The 12,131-nt window shown below is 46.6% G+C and overlaps 2 protein-coding genes across 3 annotated transcripts in view; both read right to left on the bottom strand.

The window, feature by feature from the left end:
* Positions 1-1,348, bottom strand: part of SMARCD2 (SWI/SNF related BAF chromatin remodeling complex subunit D2) — a 36,445-nt gene extending 35,097 nt beyond the window's left edge. Inside the window, exon 1 of the mRNA XM_072781189.1 lies at positions 1,201-1,348. The gene's annotated coding sequence lies outside the window, so the exon portion shown is untranslated. The remainder of the gene's footprint in view (positions 1-1,200) is intronic.
* An 8,325-nt stretch (positions 1,349-9,673) lies between these two features.
* LOC140606983 (somatotropin) lies at positions 9,674-11,621 on the bottom strand. Of its 2 annotated transcripts, XM_072781174.1 has the most exons (5): positions 11,475-11,621; positions 11,092-11,252; positions 10,761-10,877; positions 10,429-10,590; positions 9,674-9,977 (listed from the first exon to the last, which is right to left on the bottom strand). In XM_072781174.1, the coding sequence occupies exons 1-5, from the start codon at positions 11,482-11,484 to the stop codon at positions 9,777-9,779; spliced, it is 651 nt and encodes a 216-aa protein (XP_072637275.1). In that variant the 5' UTR covers positions 11,485-11,621; the 3' UTR covers positions 9,674-9,776. The 2 variants fall into 2 exon arrangements, with proteins under 2 accessions (XP_072637275.1, XP_072637276.1); XM_072781175.1 differs by lacking the exon at positions 10,761-10,877.
* Between the last annotated feature and the right edge of the window lie 510 nt (positions 11,622-12,131).

The following is a 12,131-nucleotide window of genomic DNA, read 5'->3' as shown; positions in this document are numbered from 1 at the left end:
TCTGAGGAGGACTTGTGAAGAAAGGGAAGAGTGGCATTTATGCTCTCAAATGCATATAAAGGATCGAAACACAGTATGTGTGCTTCAGCAATGCTGATGTAAGTGCTAGCCTTAAAAATAAAACTGCCCGTTGTTTTGCCAGAAAAAAAAAAAAAAAAGGTTATTGGAGAATAGCAGAGAATTCCAATCCAGGACAAGTAAGCTGTAGCAAAACCCTAGGCAAGTCTGCAGAACAGAAAAGAGGACCCGCTCCTTTATACAGAGGAAAAGTGAAAGTTGGGAAGGCTATCATAAACAAAAAGTCCATTGGAGTAAAGTGGGAGTTGGAAGTATGGTGGCTTCTCATTGGCTGGGCTGTTGCTGGGGGAAGATGAAAGCCTTTCCTCCTCCTGAGCACTTGATAAAAGAAACATCCAGAGACAAGGTCTGTCTCCTGCTGGGTCTGCAATTGCCAAGTGATAGGGTGTGAGAGGCTGCCAGCCTCCAGGATTCCCTTTTTTTTTTTTAAGATTTTATTTATTTATTCATGAGAGACACACACACACAGAGAGGCAGAGACACAGGCAGAGGGAGAAGCAGGCTCCCTGCAGGGAGCTGGACGTGGGACTCGATCCCAAGTCTCCAGGATCACGCCCCTGGCCGAAGGCAGGTGCTAAACTGCTGAGCCACCCGGGCTGCTTTTGTAAAATTTAAATTCAATTAGCCAACATTTCGTACTCAATTCCTTTCTAAACAAGATTTCCTTTTATTAGTTTTCACATTTCTCCTTTTTGATCAAGATATTTCTTTGAAAGCATCACTGATCAAGAGTAGGGTCCTCCACATGTAGTGGTTTTGTCCCTCAGTACCAGGAAGGACCTTTCCCAGTCATCATGTCCTAAGTTGGGGGAAAGGACCTAGCAGTTGGAAACCACTTAAGCCACATTTGAGTAATAAGGAAGGTTAGGAAGGAGAGCTCTCAGGTACTGCCCATCTGTAGTCTGTATCAAGACTGTAAGTGCTGGAGATCATCTCAAAGCATTCAGTCAGCATCACCTTATTGAGTACATCATTTTTAAAAGTCTGATAGGCAACGAAATAACAAAACTCAAAATAATTACACAAAACAGAAAAAGTAACATAACAATTGGGCATTGTATGATGTTTTTAAACCAGGACTAGGTCTGAAAATAGCGAATTGAAAAATTTATATGCACTTACTCAGACTTAGGGGAGAAGGGTTCTCCTTGTGAAGGCAAACCGGGAGTCATGCATGCCTCCTGGAAGTCTCTGCTTTAAAGTGACCATGAAAGCAGAATAGTGGATACTGCAAGAGTACACTGAGAGAAAGAACCTGGTGCATTTGGGAAGATACAGTGTAGGAATAAACATGAAGCAATAGCTGATGAACTTTTTGCAAAACAGCCAACTTTCAAAGCAGTATTGTTTTCTCAAAAGAACTGTTTGAACCAAATGTGATATTGACAATACAGCCTCAAAGGTTGCAAAGACCATGAAGTTCAGAGACCATAAATTTGGATAAGAGTCTAATTCAGATAATAGTTCAGATGAAAGAAACCTTTTGTGAATTCCGAACCTTCTAATCCTTCAGAAAAAGCAAGTGTAAGATGAATTTGTCCTGGGATCATGATGAGGCTGTTCCCAAAAGCCCATAATCAAAAGAGATTTCTCCCTTTCGGATGGGCTTAGGATATGCAGACAGGGCATTATCTTTCCACAAAAAAGAAGCAATAGTGAGAAAAATGTATACAGGCCTGTCCAGACATCTCAGGAAAGTGGTCTCATCAGATGTCATCTGCTTCAATTCTAGGAAACCTTTACTGTCAGGTCACCAGAGTGCATATAGGTCCGGTCAGGGTTTGGTGCTTTCTTTAGATGTGTCATGTGAATCCAAGGGTCTATTCTCTGGAGTCTGGTGGCATAAGGGTTGGTTAGAAGTTCCTGATAAAGTTCTTTCCAGCAAAGTTGAAGAGAGCCTTTCCGGAGGTGTCTTTTTTCAACAGATGAAACTCTAGGTTGCAAGGTGTGAGGCTTAAGATTGTCATCTCCCTGGAGCATACTGTGAAAAGACTGTAGCGAAGTAGTTAGGCCTTTGCAAAATAAGTGTATCTCCTTTTGTCAACTGGGGGTCAGAGGGGGCAGAGGCCAAGTGTATCGGACATCCTGTGACTACCTCAAAGGGTGAGAGTCTGCGAGTTCCAGAGATGGTAGATCTGAGATTTAGGACTAATGGCAATGCTTTTGGCCAACACATTTGAAGGATTTCTCCAAATTTTGCCAACTGACTCCTAATAGTGCCATTAATCCATTCAACTAACTCCGAGGACTGAGGATGGTACACATAGTGAAAAGTGCTGTTCCAGCCAACAGCACAGACTTAATGAAGCACCTGACTAGCAAAATGGGTTCTCCAATCACTATGCAGTTTGAGAGGGGTTCCTCAGGTAGGGATAATTTTTTTTTCTTTTTTTTTTGGGGGGGGGTAATTTTTTCTAACAGAATTTTAGCCACAGAAGCAGCACTGGCCTGTCCCAGTGAGAAACGTACAAACCATGACTAAAACATTTATATCCATGAGAAAGGGAAGCCGAATGGAATCCATTGGAACAATCTGGTTTCCCTGGATTATACTTTACACAGGTGGGACAAGAGAGGTAGGTACTTTTTGTGACCTTGTTAATACTTCCCCATCAATATCAGTTCATGAATGCTATTATTTTGTCAGTAGACCAATGTTTTTGTTTTTTTTTTTTGTTTTTTTTTTTTAGTAGACCAATGTTTTAATGCATGTACAGTGCTACATAATGTAGTAGGAAATTTAGAATTTCTGATAGGGCCAGATTGTTATATGGTCCAAACCAGACGTCTCTCTTTATTGAGGCCACAACTACTAGATTTCCAATATTGTTTCTCCCTCTCTGGGGCCAATTATTGGGTATCTCTGGTCCATTTTTCCAAATTATCATTTGGGAGAACATCACTTTGGAACATGACAGAGGTGTAGCTTTTGGTCTCCTCGGGAGCACTGTTTTTGGCGGAAGTATAAGTGGGTGGTTTATTTTGGCCTCCAGGGAATTGAGGCTTGAATGCCCAGGACTCTTAATAATAGTCAGAGCAGCCAGCAAAGTATGGCATCTAATAAATTTTGGACATAGAAGCCATTTTTAATCTTATTCCCATTGGAGGTAAAGACTGTTTCCATAATATTCCAAAGTCATGAGCAACTCTCAAAGCATACCAACTTTCAGTTTAAATACTAATGGTTTTATCCTCAGCTAAGTTACAAGCTGGAGTAAGACTGTATCATTGAGCCTGTTGGGCTGAATTAGCCAAAGCTAAAGCTGCAGTCTCAATGATTTTAAAAGGAGTTGCTTTAGCATGCCCAGCACAATATTTACCATCCTTTAAATAAGAACCATCAGTAAGGGGCGCCTGGGTAGTGCAGTTGGTTAAGTGTCTGACTCATGATTTCAGCCTGGGTTGTGATCAGGGTCATGGGAAGGAGATTTGTGTCAGGCTCCATGCTCAGCATGAATGGAGTTGGCCTGGGACTTTCTCTCCCTCACTACTCCCTCCCCTACTTTCACTTGAGGGCTCTCTCTTTCTCTAAAATAAATAAATAAATATAATAATAATAATAATAATAATAATAATAAAGTAAGAACTATCAGTAAATCATGAAAAAAACCTTCATTAGTTAGAGGAGTTTCCTGTATATTTCCATGGGGGAGAAGTTGTCAAAAAGTAATCTGTCATGGGACACCTGGGTGGCTCAGCAGTTGGGTGCCTGCCTTTGGCTCAAGTCCTGATCCCAGGATCCGGGATTGAGTCCCACACCAGGCTCCTTGAAGGAAGCCTGCTTCTCTCTCTGCCTAAGTCTCTGCCTCTCTCTCAGTCTGTGTCTTTCATGAATAAATAAATAAATCTTAAAAAAAAAAAAAAAAAAGGAATCTGTCAGAATTAAGCTGTTGTGAGCAGTTTTGTCTGGGTCTAGATGTAGTTATTGTTTTGAGATTAGGTGCCCTAAGTATAAAAACTGAGTTTGAGCAAACAGCTTTTTTTTTTTTTTTTTTGAGACCTCATGTCCCTTTAAGGCCAAAAGTTTTAACAGGTGGATGCTGTCTCCTGTGAAGAGGTTTGAGAAAGGGAGCAGAGAAGTAAATCATATACAAATTGCAACAAAGTAGAGCCTGCAGAAAACTTTCTATCACCCAAATCAGCTTTTAAGGTGGTGAAAAGTAAAAAGGACTCTGTGTATAACTCCATGACTTACTGCCCAGGTGCGCTTCCATTCTTCTCAAGTGAAAGCAAAAAGGTATTGGCTGTCCTTCTTCTTCTTCTTCTTCTTCTTTTTTTTTTTTTTAATTATTTATTCATGAGAGACACACAGAGAGAGGCCCCGAGATAGGCAGAGGGAGAAGCAGGCTTCCCATGGGGAGCCCAATGTGAGACTCGATCCCGGGACCATGACCTGAGCCAAAGGCAGCAGCTTAACCACTGAGGTACCCAGGTCCCCCAGTATTGGCCATCCTTATCAATGGAATGGTAGAAATGCAATGGTAGATCGATTACAGTGAAAAATCTGCCTTCGGGATCCCTGGGTGGCGCAGCGGTTTAGCGCCTGCCTTTGGCCCAGGGTGCGATCCTGGAGACCTGGAATCGAGTCCCACGTCGGGCTCCCGGTGCATGGAGCCTGCTTCTCCCTCTGCCTGTGTCTCTGCCTCTCTCTCTCTCTCTTTGTGTGTGACTATCATTAAAAAAAAAAAAAAAAAAAAATCTGCCTGCGGTGGGAATGGATGTCAGTAGCATAGGGGGCTTAGGAACAACAGGTGCCAAGCGATAACAAGGTTATTTATTGCTCAGAGGCCCATCTTCAGCTACTGGGCTTTCTCACAAGTAAAATAGTGGCATTATAGGGACTAGTGCAGGGGATAATGAGGCTCCGAGCCTCGTAATCTTCTATTATAGCCTTGATGCCTTGGAGGGCTTCTTTATGCAGTATTGATTCATTCTGAGAAGAGATTTTGGGGGATCTATTTGAATCCTGATGGGAGGTGCACTGTGGATTCTGTCAGTATCACCTGAAGATGTTGCTCATCAAGAGGATGATAGCTGGGCGCCTGGGCGGCTCAGGGTGTGATCCTGGAGTCCTGGGATCAAGTCCCACATCCGGGTCCCTGCATGGAGCCTGCTTCTCCCTCTGCCTGTGTCTCTGCCTCTCTCTATGTGTATCTAATAAATAAATAAATAGATAAATAATAAATAAATAAATAAATAAATAAATAAATAAATAAATAAATCTAAAGAGAGAGAGAGAATGGTACCTGATCCAAGAGGAACAAATGATATGGCCCCCCCAGACTTTGCTAAAACGAGATCTTAAAACAGATCCTGAATAAAGCCTGGAGAGCTCAAACACAAAGAGAACAGAGCTCAAAATCCAGCAGAAAACTTATGCTGGAACTCCAGGGTCCTAGAGAAAAAGCAGTGAGCCGGATTGGCTCCATGGCTACGAGCATCTGTTTGCTCTCCAGCCTCAAACTGTTTGAAGATCTTCTCTGGAGCCCACCCATGATCACTAATATTAACCTTAAAAATAAAACACCAGTTATTGTACCAGCAAAAATTGGTTTATATGGGAATTACAAAGAACCACAATCCAGCAAAAGGGCTCTAGAGCAGAATCATAGGAAGCTCTGCAGGACAAAGCAGAGGTCTGCCCTTTTATAGAGGGGGAAGTTGGGCAGGCTATTGTAAACAAAAAGTCCATTGGAGTAAAATGGGAGCTGGATGTATGGTGGCTTCTCATTGGCTGAGTTGTGAGTGTGTCTCATTGGCTGGGCTGTTGCTGGGGTAGGAGGAAAGCCTTCCCTCTGGCTGCGTGATAGTAAAGTGGTATGTATCTGCAAGGTTCGCCTCTTCCTATTGGGTCTGCAATTGCCTAGTGGAAGGGCATGAGAGCTCCTCCTACTGGCCTCCCAAGTCCATTCTAAACTAGGTTTCCTTTTATTAATTTTCACAGAAGAAATTCAAGTTAGAGTAAATTTAGATTATTTGAGGTTCTACTCAATTTAAAAGATCATATGGAGTCAGAAAAACATTATTCGCGGGGGGGGGGGTTTGTTTCAAGATTACTTGAGCTCTGTCTATTAAAATCTCTTTGACAAATCTCACTGACCTTACTTTTTAGGAAGATGTTTTTATTAGAAATTTTAAAAAATTTTTAACTCGTGGTAAAATATACATAAAATTTACCAACTTAACTATTTTTTTAAAGGCATTTTTATATAAACTCTACACCTAATGTGGGGCTCAGTGCTGTACCAACGGAGTTAGCCAGGCACCCCCCCCCCCACCATCTTAACCATTTTAAGTGTACAGTTCAGTAGGGTCAAGTACATTCACACTGTGCAGCCAGTCTCCAGAACTCTAATTGCAAAACTGATATTCCACCAATTAAACAACTCCTCATTCCCTCTTTCCTCAGCCCTGGTAACCACCATTCTACATTCTTGTCTTTTTTAATTTAACTATGCTAAGTACCTCATAGAGGGAATTCATACAGTACTTGTCTTTTTTGTTACTGGCTTATTAGAACATTTTTAGATGACTGTTTAGAATTAGAAACAGAGAGAGGGCAGCCCGGGTGGCTCAGTGATTTAGCGCCGCCTTCAGCTCAGGGTGTGATCCTGGAGACCCGGAATCGAGTCCCATATCAGCTCCCTTCATGGAGCCTGCTTCTCCCTCTGCCTGTGTCTCTGTCTCTCTTTCTCTGTATGTCTCTCATGAATAAATAAATAAAAAATCTTTAAAAAGAAAAAAAAAATAGAGCCACAACTGACCCAGGTCTTCATCCCTGGTGGACCCAGATATCTCATCTTTGTGGTCTCTAACTCAGTGGTTCTCAACTTTGTTTGCACATTTGACTCACCTGGGGAGTTTTTAAAACCACTCCTTCCTGGATCCCTTCCAGACCAATTAAATCAGAATTGCAGGGAGTGGCGGCTAAGGCAAGAATTGTTTAGAAAACATTTCGGGTGTTTCTAATTTGTGACGGAGGGTGGCATCCACTGCTTAATTGAAAAGCTGAAAAAAAAAAAAAAAGAAAGAAAAAAAAAAAAGAAAAGCTGAAAGGCAGAATAGCATTTGCCAAATCAAAAAATTTAGGGGAGGTGGTCTTTAAGGTCTTTTTAAATTCTGAAATTTTGCAAGATCAACTAGCTTCTTTGAATTTCTTTTTTTTTTTTTTTTTGCTTCTTTGAATTTCTCAACAAGTGGTGGCCGGGTTGAGTCTGCTAAACCCAGGAGAGGAGCAGAGGCTCACTGGACTGTGGCTCCCCCTGCAGTCTACTGCTGTCATGACAACGCCACTCCAGAACCGTCCCACTGGCAGCTGTAACACGCCCCTGTAGGCACCGTTCTCCTGCCACATTCATTCAACAAACCTGATTTTTAAAGATGGCTCACATTTCCTTCTAAAACATTTATCCAAGCTAAGAGATTATTATATTTGTGCTCATTACATCAACTTCTGAAGAATATGAGATTTCCAAATAATTCTAAGATCAAATGAGGGATAGTACAGGAATCTTCAGCTTAATATAAGAAATACTTCTCTAAAACCAGGGCAGTTTACTAGAGCAAGTTGCCTTGCAAAATAGTGACTCCTGTGACACTTGTACACAGTGAGTACGGTAAGGGATGCTATGGAGTAAGATTCCTAAATGAGAAAGAATTAGGATGACCTGTGAGGCCCTTCTAACCCCTAAAGTCCACGATTTTAAGTCAGACAATAAAAGAATTATCTATGGCAGATTAATGGTTTCTGAGCCAAGAAATGGAGCTCTGGGTTCTGATTATTCCAGCTTTCAACCACTCCCCAAGGACTTACTAAATGTAAAATATCCAAAATAAATACAGGTGGGTTTTGTTTTAAAGAAAATTCAACACCATATATGAAAACCTGAACTTTTCAGGAAGATTAATTGGGACATCTTAACTGACTTAACATGACTTTTGTATTATACAAGAATTATTGGTTTTGTAAAATCATGTTTGGATAATAGAGTCACTCTGATTATCTAAGTATTGATTTATATAGGTCACTCCCTAGCTAAGGTGCTTGGGTGACCGAAGACTTAATTCTAAAGTGTTAACTTTAGATTAGTTAATTCAGTGCAAAACAGCTGCAATTTCTTGAGTGCTATAATGTGTCAAACACCTCAGAACCACCATTTTATCGAATACTGACATTAGCTTTGGGAGGCAATTTATTACCATCTCATTTTATAGGTGAGGAAACTGGGTCCCAGACAGGTTAAGTAATCTCATGAAGCTAAATTGAAGTCCAAATATTTCTGATTCTTTCCCTTACAAGTTATCTCAATCTGCTGCCCTTAGAACAAACAAATTGCTCACTGACAGCTTGAAGAGCAAATGTGTTTGGGTTAATTTTTGCCCTTAAAAATGTTTTCTATATGGGGGTGCCTGGGTGGCTGATTCAATTAAGTGTCTGGCTCTTGGTTTCAGCTCAAATTGTGATTTCGGGGTCGTGAGATGGAGCCCCAAGTCAGGCAACATGCTCAGTGTCCAGTCCGCTTGAGATTCTTCCCCCTCCCTACCTCTCCCTCTACCCCCACCCTCTCTCTAAAATAAATAAATAAGTAAAATCTTAGGGGAAAAATGTTTTCTTTTTCTTTTTATTTATTTATGATAGTCACAGAGAGAGAGAGAGAGAGAGAGAGAGGCAGAGACACAGGCAGAGGGAGAAGCAGGCTCCATGCACCGGGAGCCTGACATGGGATTTGATCCCGGGTCTCCAGGATCGCGCCCTGGGCCAAAGGCAGGCGCTCAACCGCTGCGCCACCCAGGGATCCCGAAAAAATGTTTTCAATGTGAATTAGTCACTAATGTTTAGAAATTAGATTTCACGTGAAAGCCTGGATATCCTGTGTGTCTTGAAAAATCCAAAGGTCTGGCAGCCCAGCCCCAAGGTCCTGAATCAGGACAAGGCCAGATAGGCCCCACCTTAGCAGGGGACTGAGTTCTCCAGGTTGCTGGGGTCCCCGAGCTCTGGGTTGTATGCCCATGAGGAAGCTGAGCATCAGTTATGATTGATCCCTTTACATTCAGCCCTCCCTACATTTGTAATTATCTACCTGGCACCTGCTGGTGCTGTATTTGCAATACTAATTTGGTGTCTTTCTTCCGCTTCCCTTGCCACCATTCAGATCCCAAATATTCTGTGTCTGTTTGTCCCAAAGCCAATTTGTGTTGTTCCCATTTTCCAAGAGTAGGGGTGTCTAATGTGTATTCATCTTAAACTTTCTGCACAAAAGTAATTCTGATTTCTCTGTTTTCTCCCATGTTGGGGTGTTTTGCTTCTGTACTTAATAGCTTGTCTTGCTTTCTATTTCTTCCCACTCTTGGGTGCTCCATCTGGTGGTGTGGTGTGGTGGGGAGAGGAATGCCTCCAGGTACTTTATGGGGGTGGAAGTGCCCAGAGACCTGGGACCTGGGGCCTGGTCTGTGGACTTGACATGTGACAGGGAGGAGTGACTGTGACAGCTTCTTTCCAGCCTGGGAAGAATCGGGTCAGTCATGGTTCCCAGGAGGCCCCAGTTGTCTTCCCAGCCCTTTGCCCCATGTAATAGCATGACACCTCCTCAGGTGGTATGATGCAACTTAACTTTATTAGGAAAGCACAGTGGACCCTGGAGCGGCACTCCCCAGGGTTGGGGAGGCTCTGGGGAGGGGGTGACAGAGATGCCCAGCAACTAGAAGGCACAGCTGCTTTCCACGAAGCGGCGACACTTCATGACCCGCAGGTACGTCTCGGCCTTATGCAGGTCTTTCTTGAAGCAGGAGAGCAGCCCGTAGTTCTTAAGCAGCGCATCGTCACTGCGCAGGTTCGTGTCAAACTTGTCGTAGGTCTGCTTCAGGATCTGCCCGGCCCGGGGACTGCCATCTTCCAGCTCCTGCCGAAGAGAGGAGGGAAGGGACGCCAGGGTGGCTCAGTGGTTGAGCATCTGCCTTTGGACTCAGGGCGTGACCCTGGAGCCCCAGGATCGAGTCCCATATCGGGCTCCGTGCGGAGAGCCTGCTTCTCCCTCTGCCTCTGTCTCTGCCTCTCTGGGTCTCTCATGAATAAGTGGATATCCTTAGAGAGAGCGAGAGAGATGGGGCAGAGAGGCCCTGTCCTTGGCCGCTGCTCCTTCCCTGTCCCTCCCCACCAGGCTCAGAGAAGGGCAGGCAGGATCCACCCCTGGGGAACGAACGAGGAGGAAGCTCTCTCAGGGGTCCAGGCTGGAGGGCTCACTCCAAAGCACCCCCGGGGCGCTGATTCCCAGCCCACACCATCCCCCACCGGTCGTCTAAGCCAGCGAGGCCACCAGGCCCGGGGCAGGGGACCCACGTGGCCATCCCCACCCGCATCAGGGCTTGGATGCCTTCCTCCAGGTCCTTGAGCTTCTCGTAGACTCGGTCTGAGGTGCCGAACACCAGGCTGTTGGTGAAGACCCTGCTGAGAAACTGCACGGGCCCGAGCCACGACTGGATGAGCAGCAGGGAGAAGCGGAGCAGCTCCACGTCCTGCGGGAGGAGCGGGCGGTGGGCGCCCCAGCCTCGGCCGGGGGGGGGGGGGCTCCCGCTGCCACCCTGCCACCCTGCCACCTGCCCCCCGGGGCGAGGCTGCCCAGGGCCTGATGCCTGTGGCGAGGCGGAAGGGGGGAGGCCCCCGGGCGGCCGCCCGGCCTACTCACGGATCGCTGCTGGGCCTCGTCCTTGCCCGTGGGGGCCGGGATGGTCTCCGAGAAGCAGAAGGCGGCCTGCGCGTTCTGGATGGAGTACCTCTGTCCCTCGGGGATGTACGCCCGCTCCTGGGGACAGGCACCCACCCGGCCCTCATCGCTGCTTCATTCGGAAGCCCCCTCGGTTTGCGCTCCGCCCACAGCCTCTTCCCTCGGGGGGAACCACCCTGAACTCCTCAGTTACCCCCCATGTTCCCCCCACCCACCATTCGAGGGGCAGAAATTCACCCTTTCCTGCCACCCTCACCCCCACCCAGCAAGCACCCCTGCCTGGGGAGCTTACAAACTCTTTGTAGGTGTCGGCAGCCAGTTGGTGCAGGTGCTGGGCCCGGAGCACGGCGTTGGCAAACAGGCTGGACAAGGGCATGGCCGGGAAGGCGCCCACCTCCTGAGGCCAGGGCAGGCAGAGCAAGGCGAAGGCCAGGAGCACAGAGTTCCGAGGGCCTACACACGGAGGGGCACGGACGGCGGGCAAGAGGCCTGGTTCCTGCCAGCCCTGCCCCAACCCCGCAGGGACCCAGAACCTCTAGCACTGGGCCACACGTCCGGGCGTAGCTGTCTATGCTCACACTCAGCAGCCCCAGAGCCCGGGGGTGGCACCCCCAGCCATCTGCAGGCCCCCCTCCACCTCGCCCCTCAGTCCACACCGAGCCCAGGGGGACTTACTTGCAGCCATCGCAGCCGGGGTGAGCCGTCCACAGGACCCTGAGCGCTTTGGGGAGCTGGCTGCTGGGATCCTGGAATCGGTTCCTTGCGGGCCCTCTTTATACCCTGGTCCCTTCCCTCTCTCCCTCTCTCCCTCCGCCCCCACCTCTTCTCTCTATACATTTATTCATCGGGCCACTGGCCGCTCTGTGCTGATGGATTATGTAGAGCCTCCTCCCTCTTGTCCTGTTCCCGCTCTTCTTGGGGTCGTGTCCCCCAGGCCTTCCCTCCCTTCTTGCCCCCTCCCCACTGTCACTAGCCCTGAAGGCTGTGCACATGGGGATCTCAGCTTGAGACATCACCCAATGTATCCTCATTTCCAGGGGGAGCTGGCAGCAAGGAGGAGCCTGAGTCCAGGCTCTGGTGGGATATCACCATAGGGTTGTCTGCCCAGGTGAGAAGGACCCAACCCGGCCCCCAAAAGATGGGGGGGCATGTCAGGCTGGGTGTGCTGCAAGAGCTGTGCTACCTTTCCTCACCCTCCCATTTCTCTTCCCAGCACGGCTCCCCTCTGTCCACCAGAGAGAATGTGTGTTTGGGGAAAGGGAGCCCAGAACAGCCATGGATTCTGGGGTTTCTGGGCACAGTTCAGTCCCAGATTCCACCTTGGCCACTGTC

Source organism: Canis lupus, chromosome 16, assembly GCF_048164855.1.
Source record: "Canis lupus baileyi chromosome 16, mCanLup2.hap1, whole genome shotgun sequence".
NCBI classification, from domain to species: Eukaryota; Metazoa; Chordata; class Mammalia; order Carnivora; family Canidae; genus Canis; species Canis lupus.
This window is presented reverse-complemented; position numbering and strand designations above follow the sequence as displayed.